Raw genomic sequence first — 26,815 nt, forward strand, 5'->3', positions numbered from 1 at the left:
ATACATTTTATTTTTTGTATGGACCATAACACTATGTTAGACCTCCTCCCTCCCCCTGTTGGGTTACGTAATATTTGAACGGTCCCCAATATCATCGATTCCGTGCATCGGATCGTTCATTACCCGTGTAGCAGCATATTTTTTAATAAATATGAACCTCATTGATAATCAATTTTCTAAAACTGACACTCTTCTGCTTTTGATCATCAAAAACACCAACGACTTACGGGCATCGTTGTTTGTTTTCTTCATCTACCTTTGTGCCATCTTCATTGTTACAATCATATTGGTGGTGGTGCGGATGCTTTGATGGTGGCATAAATGTCAGTGAATTGAGTATAGTGAGCATGAATTTTTTCGTCCCTGTTTAAAAACCTGTCATTACACTGTCCTCGGAACTTTGCCGAAGATACCTTCCATCCATTTTGTCTAAAAAAAATATGTGTATTCCTAAAAGTGACTGATCTTATAACAGATCACTGGGCGTTAATGGGTTAAATCATCAAATACTCCAGTTTGAACATATTTAATTATCATTCTTTTGAAAATCAATAATCAGGTGCACCGCACAGCAATTCAGTTTCATAAAGAGCTCCACGAGCCTAAAATCTGAGAGCCTTTGACGCACATAATTTAATATAGTACTCCATATTTTTATGGATAATGATGTTTTTGTTCAACAAATGTATATTTAACTTTTTTAAATTTCAATTCGATTGTGAATTTTATTGAACGAGTTTGAATATCAAAGTTTCATAATGTTATTCAAATATAAACACTTACAGTTTATTGAGAAAAAGTTTTTTTTCGATAAACACACTAGTTTCAACTTTCAGAGTGTACTACACTTTTGGTATAAATAAAAAACTTTTCGAACATATAGTACGTACCAGGGGGGTATACGCAACGAGGTGCGCCTACCGTTCATGTTTTGTGGGTGTGTTCATGTGGCTCACAACGCTGCTAGACTTCCCGCAGTGTTGAAAAGCATCAACGATTGCTGCCTGGCGTGGCCCGCGTTTTAGACCTGTGCTGTTTGGGCCGGCCCGCTTGAGAGATGATTGTTAGGCGAGCTTTGTTTGTAGTTGACAGCCGTGCATCCACCCTGGAACGTACCTACTACTTTCGAACATGAGCGTTTGCTACATACGGGTAGCAGCGAGCTGTCAACCGATCCTGCACAGAAAGAAAAACCCATGTAAAATGCAGCGTATCATATACATTCAGAGCCAGTTCGCGAGAGCCGCAACCCCGTCTTGTACCGTAAAGTTGATTTGTAAATCACTAAATTTTCTATGATAAACTTGATTTTCTCGGTTTGAACCACTTCCAAAATCCATATAGAATGCTTATCTTAAATTTTATGTGACGTAGAGTATTCATGCAAAATTTCATCCAATTCGTGCATTTTTCTATAGTTATGTAATTTTTTTGTGATTTTGCATTTTTTGTGACATTAAATCATCAGAAGTCATTTTGTCCCATCTATATAAAAATTATTCCCTTATATAAAAATCTAAAATTTTGCAGAACATGAGAGAGCAATGCCTGAAAGTTTCAACTTGCTCGGAGAACATCAATACAACTTCCCTTGGAAAGGAAATTGCGGCTCTCGCGAACTGACTCTTAAGAGAATGCCATATTGTTCGTATGTTCGCACAACAAATCTTGTGAAATCGTAATTATTACTACATTTACGCTATAGATCACTTAATCAATATCTCTACTAATCGAACAAACTCAGGTTATATAATTTTATTCGATTTGTAGTGTACATTGGCAATTAATCAGGCATGATTTTATGATAATTTGAATTCAAAGATTTTGTCTGTATTGGTTTTTGTCTTCGCTAATGCGTTAATGGTGCAATGAAATTAATTTCGATTTTTATTTGGAATTGTAGCTTGAAATCTGTATCCTTTGAAAAGATCTTGAGATTCTGGTAGAAATTTAAGAATTCTATTTATAACTAGTGGTCCCGGCAAACTTCGTCTTGCCATCAAGTAGGCTGTTGAAAAACGCTTTTGATCGTCCCATATAAAATTACAGTTTCGTTCGCGCTCGTTTTTTCAACTTTCCCGGTGAATATCCTGGGATTTTTATACACACAAACACGTCGGAACCCTTGTCGAACAAAACTGAGAAATAATCGTTGAAATCCGTTGACCCGTTCGTAAGCCATTTCGTGACATACGAACACCATTCCATTTTTATTTATATAGATTCTAATGAGTCTATTAAGATTGCTGAGTTTCTTATTAAACACTTGTATTCCATTCGATTCATTGAAATCTTGTATTCAATTCTATGTGGTGGGAATGTTGAGATTTTTACGGGAATTGTAAAGAATCGGATGGTAATCATTAGATTTCAATGGGGATTCCCACTGAAACACCAGGGTTCCCATCGAGATCCTTACCAATTTAACCAAAATTTCCATCGGAATCCACTAGATGTTCATCGACATTCAAAAGGTTTATTTCAGAATTAAATATTTCCTCTGAAATCACAACGCAACTGGAAATCAACGGAATCTAATTTCTATAATTATGAGTTACAACAGTTCAACAGATGCAGGTATTTCCATATAAATATGTAATAAGTGCTTGTGGAGACGCATGGTGTTTCAATCTTGTTATAAACATAGTATTTTTAATATTATGTATAATCTAAACGCTCTGTTTAAAGGTCAAGTTTTTATTCTGCACAAATACCTATCGATTAGAATTATGGGAATATATAATTTTCTAAATTACCATTTCTACAGATTTGAACTGAGAGCGTTAATTTTCCAATGCTATCATATTTGAATGTTGTACGTTGTGCAGCTATCAACAATGGTAACACACCGCTTTCGACAAATTGTGCACTAATTTGTTTCCATTTCAAGAGAAATTCTAAAAACCGGTTAGTCAGCAACGCTTGTCAATGGTATAGTTATGTTTTCATAGCTGCCCTAATTTACGCTTTCTGGGAATTATCGAGAAAATCACATCTAACTAATGCCATCGATCGAACTGTTTACGGTTTCAACAATATAATTTTATCTGATTAAACTAGATTCGTTTTGATCTGCTACCCTTAAGCTCTTTGGTAGGTGTATATCTAGCTGGGAAATCGTTCTGTGAATCGAAGCGTTATTGTCCGGTAGCTTAGTAGAGTAAAACAGGAAGTAAATGACGGGAACAGAGTTTTGTAAGGCAACCTCCCTTAGCTGATGTTAGTCCCCCCATCCCCCCTTTAGAGGAAAACAGTTATTTTGTACGTCGGAACACATTCTATAGGGTAAACACTGATTTTTTTCTGACGAGGAAACCGAGGAAGATGGAAGATAATTTGTAAAACAAACCAGCGTCGTTGTCGTTGTTATTTTTATAGTTTATATGAAATGCAAAAATGGCATATTGTGTAATACGGTAAGAAAGGATTCATCTAGTTGAAAGAAAAAAACATTGAACCATTGAGGAAAGTGCAGAGGAGAACGCATAAACCCAGACATAACGTCATCATGAGGAAACAATGCGTTGTATAAAAACCAAAAAGTAACAATTAAGCAAATCATGTTAAGTTTATGATCGCTAGCAAACGTATGACACGATGAAGAAACAACACTACAACATACACATAACATTAGGAAAAGGAATGATTATTTTAGAGAAAAAAGCAGCAGATGGAAGGGAGCAGTGTAGTGGAATGAGCAAATTGTAGACTAGATTATGAGTAATAAATACTAAATAATAATACGTGACTTTTATTATCAGTACAATTTTGATGACAACCTTGAAAAAAACACATGGTAATGAAAATAACAAATTTGTGAGTAGTAAATACATTACGTATATGGGAATCTTCAATTTTCTAGAAGAATATCGCCTTGAAAAACTTCTCCTCAATAAGCTATGACGGAAGGTCCAATTACCCCAGATTCTCACTTGCCCCGGGGTACCTTACATCTTTTTAATTCAATTAAAGTTATAACTACATCAATATCGAATGTCGTAAATGAAAAGCAAAACTGCATCACTGTTGAGACGTGGATGATGTGCATTTAATACAATGTGATATTACACTATTTTTTTTTTGCTGTGTATGGCAAGCACGAAAACACCTTATGTCTTGAGAAATCGATAAGATTTCCAACCCTATAAGGTAGATTGAGAGTATCCAAATCAATCTAGAAGTGATAAATCTCAGTCGCAGAACAAGTAATCAATAAGAGTTGCACTAGTTGTATTGGGACATTTTCTTTCCATATTCCAAAGTTTTACGCCCAGCACTTTAAGTACACGCGCGACCGTCCATTGACCCGCTACTTCGTTTTTTTAACGAAACACTCGACAGTGGCATATTTGCATTAACTTAGTCTCAGGCGTTACAATTCAAAGGTCACATTCAGTGGTGTATATTTGTTGAACTTAAAACCTACCGCCTTTGGGGTGACGGAATCTGCGCTAGAAACTACAATAAATTAGCTGCTTAATACACAACTATTTAAACCTAGCGATGAGGGTTGGCAGTACACGAGGAAAAGGTCGAGTTGGCATAATATATGTGTGGCGACAACTAACAGAGGTGATTGGGGTGGTGGCTGGTTGACTGGTGCGTTGCACACTTTATACGAAAAAGTATATGTAATTCCAGCGGTATGTGACGTAGGTAACGGTAATTAACAACTTCTATGGTTCGGCTTAATTAGCTACGGCTCATCGTTAGGAGTCTTTCACTTTGTCCTTTTGCGTTTTTACATAGGCTTTCAGATAGAAATCGGCAAACAACGTGAACATGAACAGATTCTGTGTAAATCCGATGAAAAGGAACACAGCCGGATAGTTGCAGTAGCCGAATATCAGCGGCAAACCGAAATGGGCCATCAGGACCATGAACTGGATCTGAAAAGATAAAAATATGGTTGAAAAAATGTTAAACATACGAAGTGTCAAAAGACAACAGTAAAAAACCTACGACAACTAAAAGACAGAAATCTGAAATATCGAGACCTTTCCTATATTGCCCATAAAATACTTCCAGCAAGCTCTAGGAACGACGCTATAACATACACATTATGAATAGTCAAATGGTCAACGACTTTGAAACGCTCTATAAACCAATTTTCATTATTTTAGCTTTAATTTAAAAATATTAGACTCTTGAATGAAGCCCTGATATTTTTGTCTCTAGCCATTCTATTCACAAGAGCACCTGGAACCTATTTTAAAAGAAAATGGAACATATCATATTCAGAATTCCATAAGCTTATATGGTATGACGGCTTGAATTTCATGATTTTTTTTAGGTTATAGGCGATATGATTTGCCCAGTTCGGAATATTTTGAAACACGGTTCCGGTAGGGTGTTGTTTAAACATAAAAAGGTTATATCCGGATATCCAGAACCAGTTCCAATCCTGCCAAATCAAATCTTCATCTTTCTGGCGTGACGTCCTAACTAGGACAGAGCCTGTTTCTTAGCATAGGAATGGTACACAAATTATGTCACGCTAAAATTCATCTTTTTTGACCACCTCCCCCCCCCCTTTGTCACGTTTTTTGTATGAGTCCTTCAAAAGTTTTGTAAGGCTTGTCACACTTGGATTGACCCCCTCCCCCCCCTAGGAGCGTGACGTAATTTGTACATGACCCCATAGTGTATTTATGAGCACTCAAAATCGTTGACCCGTTGGATGCGTACCTACGACTCTCAGGTTGGTCTTTCTAAATAGCAACGCGTTTACCGCAATGACTATCTTGGCCCGCAAATCATATAAAATGATCAAATTGAGGTTGCTTCTAAACCGATTCCTATCAATTTTCTATGACGAACTATGAATCACTCACAATTTTGTAAAGTATTGAAAAATGTAGTGATTCATGATTCATGTTGATTTAAAATTTTAAGATAGGCTGAGTTTTGACAAAAAAATTACCGATATAAAATATTTATGAAATTACTAAAAATATCTATTTTGCTGTTTATGAAATATTTGTGCATAAAAAACAATCATGCCGAAGACAGCAATTTATTTTGAACTTCATCGGTTTGAAAGTAACAAAGCTAGATTACTTCAAAACTCCTTCAAACCAATTTACTATGAATTTCTTCAAGAGATACAGGGTGTATTTTTCAAGAATTTCCATCCAGATTGGCCCCTAGAATTTTTGCAAGGGTGCAAGCATGGGAAAATTCACTCACTCATCCGAACGCTACTGATAGAAAAAAAAAAACTATCAGCTGCCACGCAATGTTTAATGACAGCCGAACGTTACTAGGATGAACGCACTCCCGACGAATCGCAAACGATTGAGATGAACTAAAACACGCACGGAGTGTAATGAGAACCAATCCGGTCGTAACTAGGAGACATGTACAGCATTCAATTAATCAGTGCATTCAGTTGAATAAACGGATTCGCACTCACTGAAGCCTTCCGGCGGGTGTTATTGCTATTCAGTGAGCGCTCATCACGAATTCAAACACGAATACCACTTAAGGAGAATCGGACTCTAAATAATCATTCGCTACTATAATCAGATGCCTTCGGCACACGGAATCGGTGATGATTCATTCTGTTGCAAGTTTTGCCTAACTTGTCGTTCGGCAAAAAAAAGTAGGAAGCACATTGGAAATTGAAGCATCTAGCTTGGTTGAAGAAACGGCAACGCTCTTGACTGCTTGTGGAAGTGAGTGAGGGACACGCAATAATCGAGTGAGTGTTTCCCATGCTCGCAATGATGGTTCCATGGAGTAGTAAATGACACCATTTCATGTAGAGATCATCAAGATTCATCAGTATTCTTTAGAGATTTTTAGGTGTGCTCTTCACGGAACTTCCCATGAATTTGTACAATATTTTTTTCTAAATTTTCCTTCCAACAGATCTAAAAAACCTAAAAACATCTCCCAAAACTCCTTAATAAATTCTTCAAACGATCCCTTCAACTATTCCTCATAGGTTTCTTCTCAGACAAAAAAAAATCTGAAATTAGGGATGAAACGATACCATCCAGGTATCGATACTTTTAGTATTGGAAGAAAGTATCGATAGCACAAAATATCGAATCAAAAGTACCTGTTTGAATCATTTGAGTAATTTTTACTACAAAGAAAACACAGAACGAAAATTATTTCAAAATTACAGCAAAATACAGAAAATAAAAACATTTTGAACTCAACACTTTTAACGAACTTGCATGAATGTAATAAGCTGTTTCAATCTTCTGTGCTACGATTGAATTGGCTTGGACATTAGAAAGTACTAATTCGATTTAACTAGTTTCATTAAACGAACTTGTACAATTATGTACATGAATAAGTACTCATTCAATTAGATAGCATTAAATACCTACTGGTATCGCACTGAAAAGTATCGATTCCAACTTTACTTGGTAACGACTCAAAAGTATCGAGTTTTTACTTGTATTGACAAATTCCATCCAGAATGAGCCGAAAAAAATTATAATCGTGCTCGATGATCTTCGATTTGGATTGAATTTCACACATGTTTTCAGTATGAAGTGTTTTCCATAGTTAAATCGATCATTTTGACTCAAGAATAACTTTTGAAAATGGCTCATGAGTTTTTGCATTCAATTTGTTTGAAAAAGTCATGTCCTGAAATACCGAATATCGAAATACATGTTCCGAAACATCTGAAAATGTAGTTCAATTTCGATAAACGTGTTCTATGAAGAAGTTGTAGTAGAGCGTTTGGGCTGGAGGAATTCCTGAAGGAATACCAGGAATAATCACTGGAGGAATCTCTCAAGGATTCTTTTGGACGAAAGCCTATAAAAACTCCTGCTGGATCTCCTGATAATATTTCTGAACGAAATGTTAAAACTGTCGAGGTTTGATTATCAACGGGAAAGGAATCACCCTGCACACAATTCTCACACAGCTTACCCAGCCAAGTGTCGGTTTGCAAGTGAGGCAGGGTATGAATGCATCTAGTCTGCAAGTGACATTCCCGTTTCGCCGATTTTTTTTTTTACATATCATCACGGTATTTTGTTTTCTATACTGTAGGAATACTTTTGTATTCAATTTTATTTTCGTCTTACAGCCGCTTCAAGCTGCTTAAAAGAACCGTCCATTGACATGATTCATAATGGTCATTTCTAGTGTGCTTTTCACCGCGTTGTAGGGAACACCTTCACAGTCATCGTGTAATGTTGGTCATCTGGTATCAAATATCATTCGGTTAAATCTCGCCGACCATTCAACCAGTCATAGTAACCTCTCGTCATTCTTGTTCAATACTAGCTGTCATGAAGAAAACTTTGTTATATCTACTGGGATGTTTTATTTCAACCGATATTTTATACATCAGAAACATTTCAGATTTTAAATATTCCTTCAAAGTTTATCATATATTTTATTTCATGATCCTTCTTTGCGTAAAAATCAACCATGCGAAACAGACCCCTTTAAAATCAGATGATAGGTTCTCAAATTCTACGCGGTCATACATTTGTCTTCCATTTTTTCTATATTTGGCACACATAAGAATATCTATTGTGAAATACAGTCGACTTATGGAGAGCACGATGTATGGAAAATTGAAGGGACCGAAAAATCCATCGAGTTATAGAGTATATCGAGTTATAGAACATCGAATTGTGGAGAGTCGAATGTATAACTTCTACAATCAGTCCACCAAGCCACGCTATTTTTGTTGTAGGAAGGAAATTCTTCAGAACCACAACCAGTAAGCACTGCTCATCCAGCAGTCTGAATCCATTTCTAAAACTTCAAAAGAAATTATCGATTTATATATGATGTCCCGTCAGCGGTATTTACATGCTTTTTTTGCAAACTATTGATGATATTTTCTTTGACGATTCCAAAAAGCATAATTGAGAAATACAAACTCTTATTTCAGCAAGCCTTGATAAACAGCACGCTCAATGTTATTGAATTTGAAATTTCGCACAAATACACAAATACAGTGACCCCACGCAGTTGAATCACCCACAATTTATGAATCAGCAGACTCCAAAAGACAAAATTATTATCAAACTTGTCACAAAACATCACAGAATTATTTTTACTGATAAGAAACTAAGTGTAAAAGTAATTCTGTGATGTTTTGTGACAAGTTTGACAATAATTTTGTCTTTTGAAATCAGCTGATTCATAAATTGTGGGTGATTCAACTGCGTGGGGTCACTGTATAATGCTTGAACTTTCCTCTTCTCTCTCCAAAGGGTACTGTGCGGTCACATACCACATAAAGCAATACTAGGACATTTGCGAATCAGTCAATATGTTCTTAGCTTCTGATTTGACATATGCAAATAACTAAATCGGGGGCCCAGATAACCGTAGCGGTAAACGCGCAACTATTCAGCATGACCATGCTGAGGGACGTGGGTTCGAATCCCGCTGGTCGAGGATCTTTTCGTAAAGGAAATTTTCTCGATTCCCAGGGCATAGAGTATCTTCGTACCTGCCACACGATATACATATGCAAAATTGGTCAATCGGCAAAGAAAGCTCTCAGTTAATAACTGTGGAAGTGCTCATAAGAACACTACGCTGAGAAGCAGGCTTTGTCCCAGTTGGGACGTAATGCCAGAAAGAAGAAGAATAACTAAATCGATACATTCTCACTTTTCGTCAATCGAAATTGTCGGGGCTCCTTTTCCCCGTGGCAAATAGCAAGGCTGAAGCCTTTTCCGATCTGACATTTGCACATCGCAAAACAACGAGATCGACAAATTCTTACTTTCAAATAGCGGACATGCCGAGGCTCCACTTCCCCATGGCAAACAACACGCTTTTATCCGTGATCTGACCTTTGCACATAGCAAATCAACAAGATCATCAAAAACCAGCTTTTTGACAGCGGACATTGCGGGGTCTCTTCTTTCCCACGGCAAACAACACGCTAAAGTTTTCTGATCTGACATTTGCACGTAGCAAAACAACAAGATCAATAATTTCTAGCTTTTCAGTGGCGGACATTGCCGGGACTTCCCCCACGCAAACAACACACTGTAAGCATCTGATCTGACATTTGAATATATCAAAACAACAAGATCAACGAACTATAGCTTTTCGGCAGCTGACATTGCCGGGGTTCCTCTTTCCCCATGGCAAACAACACGCTGTAAGCTTGCGATCTGACATTTGCTTTTAGCAAAACAACAAGATCGACTTTACCAGCCGCTTTTCTGAACACTTTTTTTAGACGCCATCGAAACTTCTCGGTTTGTCTTGTATACGGGAAATTTTAATCACTACACTTTTTTTCGCACTAACGGAGAACCAAAATTACCACAAGCTGCTTTTTTTTTCTTTCACCTTGTCTTTTTCACTTAGCAACGCTGTAGGGTGATTCCTCCCATTAAATATGAAAATAAAGGCCAGGTATCTTTCCGCTAAAAAGCAGAAAACTGGCAGGATCACCAATGTGGAGTTTTGATTATCAACGGGAAAGGAATCACCCTGCACACAATTCACACACAGCTTACCCAGCCAAGTGTCGGTTTGCAAGTGAGGCAGGGTATGAATGCATCTAGTCTGCAAGTGACAGTAATGATGCCAACGTCTAAACCGATTGCTACGATCAATTATTTTGCTACCTTCTATCGCAGTGGATTCTATATCCCACAAAAAACTATCTCGGAAGATTTTTTTCAATTCCTGATAGAATTATTGGAACAATTTTTAGAGGAATAATAGCCGAATCTCTTGAAGACCTTTGGGATAATTTTTGAAAGAATACCTACAAACAACCTTGCAAGAACTTCTGGAATATACACTCCAACCTCTTTTTACGACCGTTACATTTTACCGATGGTTCGTTTTACGACCACTTTTTTACGACTGAAATTCAGATTAACGACCGTTTTTATAAATGATCAAAATCTTAAAAAGTATTCAAGATAGAGGATCATGATGTTCAGCAAAATTGTTCAGTAGTTCAAGGGCTACCATATGGTGGTCATTGAATTGCGGAATTCTGCCACTAGGTGGCGCTAGTGAGCATCGAAATTTTGTTTTGCGGATATCTCCCCAAGGAACACATATGTTATAAATGATGCATTTTAACTCTTATATGACTAGATTTTGTCATATAAGAGTTAATATGCATCAATTATAACATGTGTGTTACTCGGGTCAGGATCCTGGCCACTTAGAAAGATGGCGTTTTCGGCAAAGTTGTTCAGTAGCTCAAGGACTATCATTATTCTAGCCAAGAGATTCGAGATTTCGCCACCTGGCGGCGCTAGTGAGCACAGAACTTTTGTTTTGCTGTTATCTCAGGATCCTGGCCACTTAGAAAGATGGCGTCTTCGGCAGAGTTGTTCAGTAGCTCAAGGACTAGCATTATTCTAGCCAAGAGATTCGAGATTTTGCCACCAAGCGGCGCTAATGAGCATAGAACTTTTGTTTTGCGGATAGCTCAGAATCCTTACCACTTAGAAAGATGGCGCCTTCTGCAAAGTTGTTCAGTAGCTCAAGGACTATCATAACAAAAGCTATGAGATTCGAGATTTTGCCACCAGGCGGCACTAGTGAGCATGAAACTTTTGTTCTGCGGGTAGCTCAGGATCCTGACCACATAGAAAGATGGCGTCTTAGGCAAAGCAAAACAAAGATTATATGCTCGTTTGCGCTACCTGGTGGCAAAATCTCGAATCTCTTGGCTAGAATAATGATAGTCCTTGAGCTACTGAACAACTTTGCCGAAGCCGCCATCTTTCTAAATGGTCAAGATCTTGAGCTATCCGGAAAACAAAAGTTTCATGCTCACTAGCGCCACCTGGTGGCAAAATTTTAAATCTCATAGCTTTTATAATGATAGCCCTTGAGCTACTGAACAACTTTGCCGAAGAAGCCATCTTTCTAAGTGGCCAGGATCCTGAGATAACCGCTAAACAAAATTTCGATGCTCATAAGCGCCGCCTGGTGGAAAAATTTTGAATCTCATAGCTTTTGTAATGATAGCTCATGAGCTACTGAACAACTCTGCCGAAGACGCCATCTTTCTAAGTGGTCAGGATCCTGAGCTATTCACAAAACAAAAATTCTATGCTCACTGGCGCTGCCTGGTGGCAAAAACTCGAATCTCTTGGTCAGAATAATGATAGCTCTTGAGCTACTGAACAACTTTGACGAAGACGCCATCCTTCTAAGTGGTCAGGATCCTGAGCTATTCGCAAAACAAAAGTTCTATGTTCACTAGCGCCGCCTGGTGGCAAAATCTCGAATCTCTTGGCTTGAATAATGATAGTCCTTGAGCTACTGAACAACTTTGCCGAATACGCCATCTATCTTTCTAAGAGGTCGGGATCCTGAGATATCCTCAAAACAAAAGTTGCATGCACGCTTGTACTGCCTGGTGGCACAATTTCACCTAAGCAGTGTTGCCAGCTACGACAAAATTTTGAACCCTTCATGAAAAACTGGATTACAGTTGAAGAGTATTGCTATGTTGCTAAGCATTATATTTATCTATTCCGCTCAAGTTTTATGGTTTTGATCGTTTCTTTATTCTTCTTAAACAGTGTTGCCAGCCACATGAACATTTGTGATTTGGCCGACTGTATAGCACGCAACACTTCCTTCAACTTTAATGAACATTCGGTATCGTTATCTTTAAAAAAAATAGTATTTGCATATCACACCCCCATAAAATTGACTCTTATGATAACAATCGAGCAGTGTTGCCATCTATAACCAAAATATGAAAACTTGAACGGCCATTTTTGGAAAGTACTCAACCCATGCTTCAATGCTTCAGCTTTGCCGAATATCTCGAACCAGTATTTCCGCATCTAGACATTGCGTGTTTCAAAAACATAATTATAACCCTGATTTTTTTTACGACCGATTTTTTTCACGACCACCCCCCCCCCCCCTGAAAATGTCAGCATCACACCCTACCGGAACCGTTTCATTTTCCCAAAATGGCCAAATCCAACCGTTTATGACTTTGTGCTCTTGTAAATTTCTTCAAAGAAAGTTGCCATTTTTTTCCCTTAAGGTGAAAATACTTCGAAGCCAAATCTTAAATTTTTGAGAGCACAAATCTAGAGAACTAAACAATCATGCACGCTGAAAATTCGATCGGTTGGTCACTTGCTTGCGGTGACCAATCTATCGAATTTTTAGTTCAGAATACTGTTTGGTTCTCTAGATTTGAGCTCTTGAAAATTTGAGATTTGTATTCGATTTGCCCTAATGCATAGTATACAACTGTTTGTGATGCATCTCAGAAAGGTTAAACTCAAAAGAAAGCAAAATCCATAGAATGCCTTCCCCATATGCAAGCTTCGCTCACATCGATACCCACCAGTTGAATTTGCGTGATGTGTTTTTTCCACCAGATGGAATTCCGGAGCTCCGGCCGGAACGAGGTCAGGAAGTAGTAGAAGTACATGATGACATGCACAAAACTGTTGATCAGCCCCAGCAGTGTCGCGTGGCTCCCTGGAACGAAAAAAAGCGTATTAGAAACGTGAAATGGTGAAAGGAACAGTTAATATGATGTGGTCAAATTGAACGGATGTAATTCGGCTAAATTTAGGTAATGATTTGGAGAAAGCTGTGTTTGTTGATACTTTTAAGCTTCTTTTCATGAACCGCAACACCAGTGCAAGTTAAATAGAAAAAATAGGAAACACAATTCAGAAACCAATCACGAATGGAACAAAATCCTTTGAAACAAATATTAAATTCATACTTTCATGGATTTTGTTCTGCAAAGAACAATTTACACAAGCAAACGAAAGAACGCAAGGACTTCACCCAACAGTCACACATCCATGCAGCACACTAGCACAATACTTGACCATTTGTCCTAGGTCATCGTTTATTGAAACGGTTCAACTGTGCTGAACTCTGGGCTCCTTGGCTTGGTGGATTGTGTTTGAATTTTTAATAAATTTCGCGCACCAAACCAAAAAGAACGAACATCAGCAGACACCAGTATGAATGTTCAGTGAAAAGTTTACCTATATAAACAATCAGTAGTGGTAAAAAGTCAAGTCCACTAAGCTTGAAGTTGAGAATATTCAGTATTGGTGGTTTGTTTGAGTATATATGTCAACTTTAAAGGAAGATTTTTATTATCTGGCCTGTTTTAATTCACGCCTCGAACATATTACACATTTTGTGACACGAAAATATATCCATGTGAATTCGAGAAAATTTGGTGCCAATGAATCTTACATTTTTGAAAGATTTCAAATTGTTTGATTTTAAAAGGAAAACCAACTAAAATCAACATTTTAATTTATTATCCTTTGCTTCGATGTGAAACCAATTGCACAGAATTGTATCTGTGCTCAATACGAACATTTACGAGCAACAAGAAGCAAGAAAACTCTAAACCGAACGCTCCTGCTGAACCGTGAAAACCGACAAAACAGAAAAAGTAATCTCGAAGATACATTTTTGAACAGTCCATTAATTTTGTATGCGTTCATTACTGCAAAAACATTAGCTTCTGCTTGTGGCTCCTACGGTTTCGGTGGATTCGGTAGATTTGTTTTGGTTCTATATTTTTGGCATTCGCAACCCTACATCAGCAGAAAAACAAAATAATTGCGATTTAGGAGCATATGTAAGGTAAGCATTGGATGCGGGAAGAACCATGGAGCCAAAACCTACAACAGGTTCTCCTTCAGATTACGTGTGAATGCATCTGGAAATAAATAACAAATTGGTATTAAGCTAGCGGATACAGTTATCCAAAATATGTTGTCTGATAAACCGTTTTGTTTGCAATGTGTGTGTTCTTTTTTCCTAAATAAATTTCCAACATATTTTTTTTATTGAAAGAAGCGAACAAAACCATGTTGATATATTTTCATGCTAGAAATTTCAGGGCATAGGGGATATCTCCCAGTACCAGACACCTAGGCTGATTTTATGCGGTCTTATAATTTTTATAGCGTACAAAAACAATTTCGAATATATAAATAAGAATTTTGACACCGCAGTTTAATGATGTGTTTTAGTACCAAGTTGACCAATCTTAACTCTTTGTCTGTGTTTGTGGTCAACATGATTCCAGAGCACTTTGAAGGGCTGTAGTTTTTTGTGAGTGAATCTACTTGGGAACTTTTTTCAACCGAACTAGGGTAAGTGTACCAGTTATGGACATAATGGTTCCCTTTTTCGCCATACATTTTAATTTAATTGTTTTCGAATTTTTAATCATTTTGTGTGTTCCAGTAGTTCGACATAACATATATCAAGATGTTAAATGTGAAAGTTTTTGGTAATTCACATATGGCCAAATAGGGAACCACTATAGCCATAACTGGCACACTTTCCCTAGGTCCAAAAATTTAATATGAAGTCTTATAGAGTAACACAAAAGCTTTACCGTAATTTCGGGTGAAATTGATCATTTTTCACTGTTTTCTTGGTATGCTTTCTAAAATGTTATCAATATCATACAACTAAATGCAGGAAAACAAAGTTCGACGGTGAACCTCATTGACTCATGACAATCCAAATATGCTTGCCAAATTCTTAACAAGACAATATTTATGGAAATAATCAATAATTAAATTTCAAGAATACCGCGAAAAACGCCCAAATGTAGGCAATTTCCAAAGGATTACCCTACTTTGTTGCAGAAAATTGAATTTTTCAACAAAACGAGCATATTGGTAAGAGTTTTGATAGTAAAATCTGTTTTGGAGATATATTGTTAGCATCCTCACAAACTTTCAGGTTTACACCATGTCCAAATCCTTGTTTAGAACTAGAAGTTTATAGATGATGATCAATTTCACACTAAACTTGATTCTACAATTTTACATTATTTTCATAGAAATAAACATTCTGTGGCACAAAAAACTTCACTATACACAATAAGACATTATTTAAGACAAACAACGTTCATTTACTATAGGTTGCAATGAGCTTGTTGCACTATTAGTAAGAAATAAAATCGCGTGACACGGTGATCAATTTCACCCTACTGATCAATTACACCCGAATTTACGGTACTTTACCGTGGTGAATCAAAATCATGACGGTACCAATATCGAGACCCTTCGATAATATTTACCAATTAAAGGCTAAATTGAAGGTTAATATGTTTATTCTTTCCTTATTATAAACATGATTGATCATTTTAAACGCATTTATTATTCAATAACCATTGATAAATAAATCAATATAACAAAAATTAGGAAAAAGTTACTCCAGACGAACTTCTATTCTCCGTGGTTTTAGTAATAGTGCCGACGAATGCATCCATAACGTTTATACAACTACATTGAATGAAAAATGTTTTTTTATGTAGTGATCATAACATAAAATTATACGAAGTTATAGTTTAAGTGTTACTGAGTGACTAATACAACGTACTGCCAGGTGTGAAAATTTAGTGGTTATTATTTTGCGAATATCCGAGTGTTTTGCTGCTTGATATTTGATAAAGTGCCATGCACTAACGGGTGAACATCTACCCTGTAAAGTGCTACTAAATTAGAATCGTTAGTAGTTTAGTAGTTTTCTTATGAATTACATGTGAAAAAAGTTCGCTATCAATCACGGTACTTGGCGGTGAACGAAAGTGATAAGAGCGCTGGCTATTGTTCACATAGCAATATGCCTTGCGAACTCAAATTCAACGATGTTGGTGAAGCAGTAGAAGGAATGGGCAGAATAACGAGTGATATATGCGCGCGCTGCCATGGTGTAGTGTCTGAGTTGGACGAGAATACTCTCGAGCTTTAGTGGATGCAGAGAGATGAGTGGTAGGTGCTATAAGGAATAAAAAATGTGATGTATGTTTGTGATACGTGTTTGGCTTTACAAGAATATGATGATCGTATTAATATTGAGAAAAAAATTGACGTTATGCTGGTAAAAATTGGGGAGATGGAACAAAAATTTAGTTTCTTCAAAGACTTTGACGGAAAAGTCCGAGCATTGTTTAAAGAAGAACTAAATAAATTGTGTACATCAACGAATGTGAGTGGTGAAATCTCATTGAGTGATACACCGCGTTACAATTTGCGCTCAAATTAAAACAAAACTGGGTCAGAGAACACTGGGAGAAATGTAAAAAATACGCCCAAAAGTGGAATCGTAAACGAGGGCATGGTTTCATATAGTGACGTTGTTAAAAATAATGTAGATTCTGTGGTTGAACCATCTTTAAGTACCGGTCAAAAAGGTGAATGGAGGGCTGTTAGTAGGAAGGTTTATCGAAGTGCGGGTAAAACACCCATGTCGGATATGCGACGTGAAAAATCAAGTACGAATATCGTTGTGGAGAATCACAAAGTGAATGGTCGCAATGCAATTCCAGGATAACCAAGCTCTTTTGCAACGAAAAATCGTATGAATGATTCAAATGAATCGAAAAAGAAACCAAACCCGAGAGTGATTATCAAATCGCGTAATTCGGACGATCAAAGACATACGAAGAAAGTGTTGAGCGAAAAACTTAAGACGTGTTCCGTAAAAGTCAATGACGTAATCACTCGTCACGATTGTGCGGTAATTGTTGAGTTAAACGATGAAAATTCAAGTGAAACGTTCAAGCAAGCTATAAAAAGCGCTATGGGAGACGGATATGAGGTAGAAATGTCTCAGCCATTTAGACCTATGGTAAAATTACTAGGTAGAGCTTAATAAAGATGAACTTAAGAGATCTCTCTTGGATCATAACGAAATATTGAATGATGTGAAGCACCTAAAAGTGTTGAAAATTTATTCAGTCAAAGGGCTGTTCAATGATATTATCGAAGCTGATGCTTATACATATGGTAAACTAATGGAGCGCGGAAAATTAATCTGTGAATGGGTCGTTGTCGTGTTGTCGATGGCATTGATGTGCTTAGGTGTTATAAGTGTTGTGCATTCAATCATAAAGGAGCTGATTGTAGTGCTAGAGGGATAACATGTCCCCGATGTGCTGGTTCTCATTCAATTTAACAATGTGATTCTGTAGAGTATAAATGTGCTAACTGTATCAGAATGTTGAAATCAGGCAGGCAGGGTATCTGTGTGGATCATGCTGTCTGGAGTGAGCAATATCCAGTGTATCGAAGAATGAAAGGTAAAAAGAAAGAAAAGATAGATTTTGAAGCATAGCAATCAAAAAGTGATATTTTGTATGCAAATTGTGCTATTAGTAGTCTTCTTCTTCTTCTTTCTGGCGTTACGTCCCAACTGGGACAAAGCCTGCTTCTCAGCTTAGTGTTCTTATGAGCACTTCCACAGTTATTAACTGAGAGCTTTCTTTGCCGATTGACCATTTTTGCATGTGTATATCGTGTGGCAGGTACGAAGATACTCTATGCCCTGGGAATCGAGAAAATTTCCTTTGCGAAAAGATCCTCGACCAGTGGGATTCGAACCCACGACCCTCAGCATGGTCATGCTGAATAGCTGCGCGTTTACCGCTACGGCTATCTGGGCCCCTGCTATTAGTAGTCACATTGAAGAAATAAGATTGATAATACGACAACACAATCCAAACATTTTTGTCATTACTGAGACTCACTTGACAGATAAACATAATGTGAATTTGTTTGATATAAAGGGATATGATATGATCAATTGCTTGTCTAATTCGAGCCATACTGGTGGAGTGACATTTTATGTAAAAAATAATATTAAATGGGATGTGCATTCTAATGAATCGTGTTGTGGAAATTGGGTTTTGACCATTTATGTATCTGTTGGAGTTATGAAAGGTATGTATGGTGGTTTATATCATTCACCTAATGCTAATGATGCAACGTTTCTCATGTACCTTGAAGAGGAATGGTTGCCCACGGTACTTGAACATAATGGTAGAATCACAGTTATTGGTGACTTTAACATCAACTGGTTAGAAAATATGGATAGAAGAGAACGATATTACGATATACCACAAGTGAAGGAGTTACCATCAGACAAAATATCTGACCATGCAACAATAAGTGTTTTAGTGAGTAGCATAGCTGACAAATCGACACCTATTAGAACTAAAATTAGAAGTTGGAAAAAATATTCTAAAGTACGTTTGCAATCCGAGCTCCGTTGGAAATTGAGAGATTTTCATCAATGTAGTAATATTGACGAGTCTGCAAATATGTTAGCTGAAGCTTTAGAAGTTACTGTAAATAATATGGTAGAGCTGAAAGAGATTACTGTTACTGAGACAGCAACGTGGTACATGAGTTCATTACATGGGATGAAATTGTGTAGGGACGAAGCTCATTTTAAATTTAGAACATCGCGTAATCAAGAAGATTGGAAAGAATACCAGAGAAAAAGAAATAATTATGTCAATGCAATTCGTGATGCTAAGAAGACAGCTATACAACAGGAGCTAAGAGCAAGTCAAAGTGACTCTAAAAAGTTATGGAAATCTTAGAAAAAAATAGTAAACCAAGCTAAAGGCACGGATAATGGTGTAAAATTTTCAGATATTGATGAAGATCTTGGTGACAAAGCAAAAGCTGATAAATTAAATGAATACTTTATTGATAGTGTCAAGTATTCTACTTTATTGATAGTGACAGTATTGAAGAGTGTGGATCAAGTGATACTGGAAACGACAGTCTCAATCCAAATTATAGGTGGTTTACTTTTAAACCAATCGATATGTCACGACTGAGACACACAGTACTAAATCTGAAAAAATGTGGTGGAATCAATAACGTCAGTACATCAGTATTAATTGATGCATTCGAAGCAATCAAACATGAGTTTCTCATCCTCATTAACAAATCCCTTAGCAGAGGAGAGTTCCCATCTGGATGGAAAAAATCATTAGTTGTACCACTGCCAAAAGTTCCCAATTCTCAAAAACCTGAGGACAGAAGACCAACAAACATGTTACCAGTATATGAAAAGGTTTTGGAGGTGTTAGTGAAGGAAGACTTGATGGATTTTGTGAACAAATATGACATTTTGTTGCCAGAGTAATCAGGCTTCAGAAAACAACATTCTTGTGAAACGGCTATGAATTTGCTACTGTTCGAATGGAAAAAAGCTCTAGAGTATAAGAAAGTAATTATGACGATATTTTTAGATTTAAAAAGGGCCTTTGAAACAATTGACAGGAAAAAATTGATCAATACTCTAGGAAAACTAGGAATTAGTGGAAAGGTTATTGAATGGTTAAGAAGTTATTTGACTATGAGAATGCAGTGTACCTTATATAGAGGACAAGAATCGGAGTGCAGAAGAGTTGACCTAGGGGTTCCACAAGGTAGCGTGCTAGGGCCGATTCTTTTTATTTTTTACATAAACTATGTCAAAGATGTAGTAACGTTGGGTAATTTAAATTTGTTTGCTGATGATACAGTATTGTTTGTTATTGCAGATAGCATTGAAGCAGCATATGCGGTAATGAGGGTTGAACTAAATAAGTTAACGAAATGGTTGAAGATCAAGAAGTTGAATTTAAATGTAACAAAAACTAAGTATATGGTAATAACAAACAAATCTAGGAACGGATATTTGGATACATTGTCTATTGATGAGAAATGAGAAGGATGCAAACTGTGCAGAACCGGACAATGACATTAATATTAGGATGTGACCGAAAGACTTCAAGTCGACTAATGAGAGAAGTTCTACAATGGATGTCAGTATCAGAGAGAATAACCTTCCGAACACTCACACTTGTTTTTCTTATCTTAAAAACAAGTGTGAGTGTTCGGAAGGTTATTCTCTCTGATACTGACATCCATTCTCTCTGATACTGACATGGATTGACACCGAAATATTTGACAGAGAACGTGCAATACGGATCAGACGTGCATCGATATGCGACACGAAGAGCAAATGACTTTCGACTACCAAATTTGACAATGACGGGAACACAAAATTCATTATTTTTCAAAGGATTTAGACTTTTCAACTCACTTCCAGATGAAGTAAAGTATGAGACTAATGAGAATCGATTCAAGCGGAAATGTAAACCATTTATAAAAAAATCTGATGGAAACTTAAGAAAACAAGACGATGGACATACGCGGACATACGAATAAAAAAACGGATAGAAGACGATGACACATGAGGGCACTACGAATAAAATATCAAATTGATAAACCAAGTCTTGTAAGCCTCCCCTTTGCAAAAAAGCGTATGGGTGGAGGAGGAGTTCGAAAGTTAAAACTCCTATGGGACCATCGAGAAAAAAAAGTGTTTAGTGACATAACATTGCAAACATATGTTGTACATATAGTTTTATATAGTAAAAAGAGGCTGTCTGGAATTGGAGTCAAATGTTTTCAAATCCGGACATTGTATTTTAATCGTATGTTTCGATGCAGTTTTCAAATAAAACTGAAATAATACTTTTAACATAATCAAAACATGAGTAATATGTAATAAGAACAATACTGTGCGTCGTTCAATACCGAAGTATTGAACCAATCAGTGGTGATTGCAGTTTAAACCACAAATTTTTAATAAGATCATCAAGCACAACCTTAAAGCATGTTAACTATCTCATGATAATCTATAGTTTTTCAAGATGTGAGAAACCCGTTGGGCAGGACTACACAGGTACTACAGGGAAAAGTGAGTTAAATTTACTCCCAATATGTTGGTGTCGGAAAATACATAAAATCACAAAACCTACTGTAACGTATAAACGGATTTTACAGAAACATATGATTTTTTTGTGAAAATACCTAATTTTCAATAATCTTCTTCTCTTTTTCACTCTCCCGTGAAATTTTCAAACATCAAAACCAGTAAAAGTCAAAATTCCATCCAAGATATAAACAGTATAGTGTATCATAGCAGCCATATGTGCAGTCAGTCTAAACTAAGCTAAACTCAATTATTTACAAAATGATTTCTAGCAAACATACCATCTTAAGGCGAAGTAGGCCTTCATTGAAATTTGTACGCGTCGTTGATGATTGTTGCTATGTAATTCATCTCACGATTTTGAATCAAAGAAAATCAGTTGGTTTTGCACATAGCTGAAAAGTATCAACATACTTTATGCATGTTGGCGCGTACAGTGATACTTTTTCAACTCAATATAAACTCTGCAGAATAAGTTTTATCACTTTGAAATTGCAGCGTAAGTTATCATTGCTGTCAAAACGAATGACGGGCTACTTCGCCTTAAAAAGTATACACACACATGTGGCCCTCCGAATCGAACCTATAAAAACATTACCCAAATTCAAAAAAAAATGCTATAGTTGATTCCCAACCAAACAGCCTTTCTGTTGACAAAAAACAAGTCGAATTAAAATAAATCTAATTGAAAAAAAAACAGAGTTTTCTCGATATGAAACATTTTTTTAATCCAAATACCATGTTCATTTTGAAGTTCATATAACGTTAAGTAAACATGCTAAATTTCATACAAATCCGTGCATTTTAATCATAGCCGTTTAATCGATTTTGTATTTTTTTACATTAAATCATTAGTGGCTATTTTGTATTATATACCCCTAATATAATAATCGGAAATTTTTCGAAATATCTTCTTTTATACAGGAAAACCTTTTCAAACAAACTGGCTCAAGTTCAAACACTACCCCGAACAAAAATTAGGACATTCTTGAAACGGCATATCTGGATTACACCTCAAATGGAAGCCCTTGAGTTGCCCTACTAAACGTCATTTTTAGTCTTTTGATCTAGTTCGGTTGGTAAGAAAAAAATCAATTTGAAAATCACTAAAACTTTTTTTTTCTCGATTTTAAGTACTTTTGAAATTCATATACCATACTAATAACGTGGAGTAATAATGCCAAATTTCATCCTAATCCGTGCACTTTACTATAGTAATATCAGTTTTTATGATTTTACATGTTTAGTGACATGAAATCATTGGGGGTCATTTTGTCCCACTTCCCCCTAATATAGAAATCTAAAATTTTCCAAAACATCTTCTTTTATACAAAAGAACAATCGCTTAAAATATCCGCCTGATCGGAGAACATCAATACAACTTCCCTTGGAAAGAGAGGTTGCGGTTCTCGTGAACTGACTCTAAAATAAAAGGCACTGCCTAGTTTTTTGTAAAAACGCGTTTTTTCCACAAATTCAACAATAAAACAAAATTTAAAGCGATGACATGTAGTTTTTCCGACATTAATTTGCTTAATTGAGTATAGTGAACATTTTGAACAGAATTTGAAAATTTTGATTAGAATTAGCATTAGCATTACATTAAGCATTTCACACAAATTCGTAGGTGGTACAGTCCTAGACCATTGTGTGAGGGTTGCCTCCTTCCCGTCCGTTACCAAAGTCAGAGATTTGGGATTAACCTCTAACTCTTAGACAAGATTGACACATCCTCCAATAATCGAGAGCTGTCCTGGCCACGTCCTTGCGAAAGCTAGGGAATGGGAAAGGATAATTGATTGAACACCTAATTAAGAAAGATGCAGAGAACTCTACGACCTCTCATAGGTGTTGTGGAATGTTTATGGAAAGGGTAGTGCCATAGGAAACCTTTTCTGCTCTGTATCACAAAGGTTATATGTTAACTATGAAGTTAAAACCATTGAACGGAAGAATTTTCGCCAAATTGCGTGATTATGATCAAGTGAGCACTTTATTTCGGCGGTAAGTGCAGGCGGCCATGATGAGAATAATGACTGCCAGCATGAAATGCTGACGAAATACATAGTAGTGTTGCATAGGGTTTGCTAATCTGCTTCTGAGAGAAAACAAAACCACCAAATGTATCAAATTTTATCATAATAGAACCATCTACAGATTATACCAACGACTTTTCTGAATAGTAGATAATGTCTAGCTTTCCATACGTTGTTTTTTTTTCGATTTATTTTTACAAAACTTAATCTTTTAAGAAGCTTATTGGTCTATCTTAAATTTTATATTATTGTGAATTTTTTTCAGAAAAACCTAAACAAAAAGTAATTATTTAGCTGGGAGATCAAGCACCTCTTAAATTTCAGCACATGCAATCCAGAATTCTAAAAATAATACTTCTATTCTTTGAAATAGCCACTGTATCATAAGTCACATACGAACTTGAGATAAAACGTTACCAGTGAATTTTCTTATACAAATGAATCAAAATTCATATCTAAAAGAATTGTAGAGTGAAAGACGTCAAACATTAATAAAATCAAAAAATCTATGACATGGAGTATAATCCAGTTGGAATTTTCTTTGGAAAACTCACCTGACACGAATTTCGTGAATACATATGTCGCAAACACCATTCCGGCATGGTGATATGTGTGCAGGAACGTGATCTGATTATTCTTCTTTCGCAGCACAAAGAACACCTGCAAAACATTAGTGACACATTTTAGTGTGACGTGCAGAATTAAATCACATCCCTCCCTCCACTCACTGTATCCAGCAGATCCAGTATCTTCGACAGGTAGTACAGGTACGTAACGAATATGAGCCGTTGCCTGGTTGGGGTTACTTTCTGACTAATCGGTTCGCAGACCCAGTCGTAATCGTCGGAGAAGTATGAATTGGCAAATCCGGTGATTCCGATGTACAAATTCAGGACTATTTGTACTGCATTGTACACGTTCATTGCCGTTTTCAAACCGAACGGTTGCCGGTTCGCCATCATCTTCTGGCCCCAGTTGTTGACAAATTTGAGATACAGGATTATTATCACCAGCACTGGCCATGGCGACCCGAGCAGAGGGAAATGTTCTACTCGCGGATCTGCAGATATAGAATTGGAAGAAAAACACTTTAATTTCACTTTATTTCACTAAGACTTCTAGAACTAGTCTGGAAACACCACCAACCGTTGTATTCTTTGAACAGGAACGTGAAGAAGTTGTACGTTGAACGTAATACTAAAGCCATGATTGCACTTTTAGCTCAAGGAGTCAATCCACCAATCGATTCTTACTATCAAGCACTATCAGGTATTCTCTTAACAGGATCCACCTAAAACTATCATTTTCTATGGCACCAAACTGAATTCCAACTTAAGTCACAAACAAAAAGTTCATCAAACCGCACACAAGACAGAACGCACGCGACACGCGACCTGCGAAGCCACTGTCCAGGTAATAAGTTCTGTCGAACCGTACACAGGCCCTATTTATCGATACTGGACATTGCCGAGTAGACATACAGACAGACAGTATCGGAAATTTGCATTTTGTTCGTTGTTACACCATGATCGAGTGGACGCGTGGATGGTACTAATGTCGAAATATAGAACGGCAATTGCCAAATGTTCCTCGGTTATCACCGGGGCGGAAATTTCAGTCGGCTGGTTTGACCGCCTATCATATGGTGTTGCACACGGTGTGTCTGAAATCGTTATTATCGAAAAAGAAAATAAAAAAAAGAAACCATCAATTCTGCACATTCCATTCAAATGATGTGGTATCTTTGAATCCTCTCTGTGAATTTAACAAAGTTTCATCGAAGGAAACAATAGTAATAAAGATTTGAAAATTTACGGACATGATCATCTTTCCATTACATTTGAAGGTGCTGGAATCAAAATTTACAGTAGCTTGTGTCTTTTACATATCTACCATGTGATTTATCGTAGGGCTCATTTCCACGCATTCACGCATTCCACCATCAGAAAGGGAAATTATTAATTACAATTAGCATTCGAAAGTCATAATAATTGAAAACAATTCATTAACACAAAGAAAATCTACAGTGATCTAAAATTTTGGACCTACAGACATGGGCGGGCGTAGCCAGGATTTCCATCAGGGGAGGGATGATTTTGTTGCTTGAGTAACGAATTCATTTAAAGCAGTGTTTCCCAACCAGTGGTCCACGGATCGTGACTTATTCTCAGAGAGTCCGCGAACTTTTTGATACTAAGTGTCTTTATTTTAATTGATGATTTTTTTACCTACGCAAATAAAGTACTTTCAATACTTCCAACGACAACATATGTTCTAATTCTATCCAGTTATGGCTTTGAGTTATAGCTAAGATCGTACCTGAAGATGTCCAAAGAAAATCTCTGACATATGTGCGGCTTAATTCTACACACCAAAAAAATCTTAGATTTACACGTAACGTAATTTTAGCTTCAATCATGCAAAGCCTGTTCTCAGGTATTATTCAATGATAAAACCTACAAACACATCTATTATATCCAACATTGCTAGAAAAATCCTTAATATTGAACACGAAACGTCTTCTCTTAAAGAATGTTGCATGCAAAACGGCTCAGTTTACATGATTTTCACGCTGAAAATTCAATCATAAATAATGCACATCAAATTACAGGCCGTCGATTCATCCATGTGCATTATATATGACAGAACATTCAGCGTAGAATCATGTAAACCGAGATTTCTTGTTTGCAATTTCACTTTCAAGATGCAAGAAAACATGCAATATTGGCGAATGTTGGATGTAAGATCATGAAATGATTCAGTTTCCCTCAAGATTGCAAGCATTTTCGAATGCAATGAGACAGTTTACATTAATTATCGTTGAATGTTCAGTTGCAACTCCCTTTTCATGATTATCATAAAAATTTACGTGCCATGTAAATTTCAGAATTTTTTGCTGTGTAGGCAGACTTATGTATTCAAATCTAGCATCTGTTATAGCGATCTTTGGAAGATTTTAATTTAGATTCCTAATGGATATCTGACAAAACATCCTTTTATAATTTTTCCCACCGACGATAATTGGCTCTTGTATAAGCAATTTTTTTAAGATATGTATAGCTGCTTCCGTAGATGATGCTCTTTGGATACCTAACAATATCTTGATGACATGGAATTTCTCCACAGATTATTTTGAAAATAATTTGAATTCCTCCAAAAATTATTTGAGAAACTTCTCAAGAAAATTCCAACTGTTCCAAGATTGTATCCACACACTCCGAAAAAATAATCATTTTACGTTCTTTTGATGCACATAAAAGAAA

General features: G+C 36.6%; 1 protein-coding gene across 1 annotated transcript; it reads right to left on the reverse strand.

Moving 5' to 3' along the window:
• Positions 1-2,670: 2,670 nt before the first annotated feature.
• Positions 2,671-25,121, reverse strand: LOC5570005 (elongation of very long chain fatty acids protein 7). Its single transcript, XM_001658838.2, has 5 exons — positions 24,699-25,121; positions 24,281-24,612; positions 24,107-24,212; positions 13,301-13,437; positions 2,671-4,889 (listed from the first exon to the last, which is right to left on the reverse strand). The coding sequence occupies exons 1-5, from the start codon at positions 24,757-24,759 to the stop codon at positions 4,710-4,712; spliced, it is 816 nt and encodes a 271-aa protein (XP_001658888.1). The 5' UTR covers positions 24,760-25,121; the 3' UTR covers positions 2,671-4,709.
• Positions 25,122-26,815: the final 1,694 nt, after the last annotated feature.

This window comes from Aedes aegypti, chromosome 3 (assembly GCF_002204515.2).
Source record: "Aedes aegypti strain LVP_AGWG chromosome 3, AaegL5.0 Primary Assembly, whole genome shotgun sequence".
Classification (NCBI taxonomy): Eukaryota; Metazoa; Arthropoda; class Insecta; order Diptera; family Culicidae; genus Aedes; species Aedes aegypti.

What these genes read in the sequence shown, in the direction of transcription:
- LOC5570005 (XM_001658838.2), bottom strand. Translation starts at nt 24,759, where the DNA reads ATGGCTTTAGTATTACGTTCAACGTACAACTTCTTCACGTTCCTGTTC. An exon ending in CCTGTTCAAAGAATACAACG is followed by an intron (nt 24,613 to 24,698) that starts GTTGGTGGTGTT and finishes CTATATCTGCAG; the next exon opens with ATCCGCGAGTAGAACATTTC. An exon ending in ATTCACGAAATTCGTGTCAG is followed by an intron (nt 13,438 to 24,106) that starts GTGAGTTTTCCA and finishes TTTTCGTTCCAG; the next exon opens with GGAGCCACGCGACACTGCTG.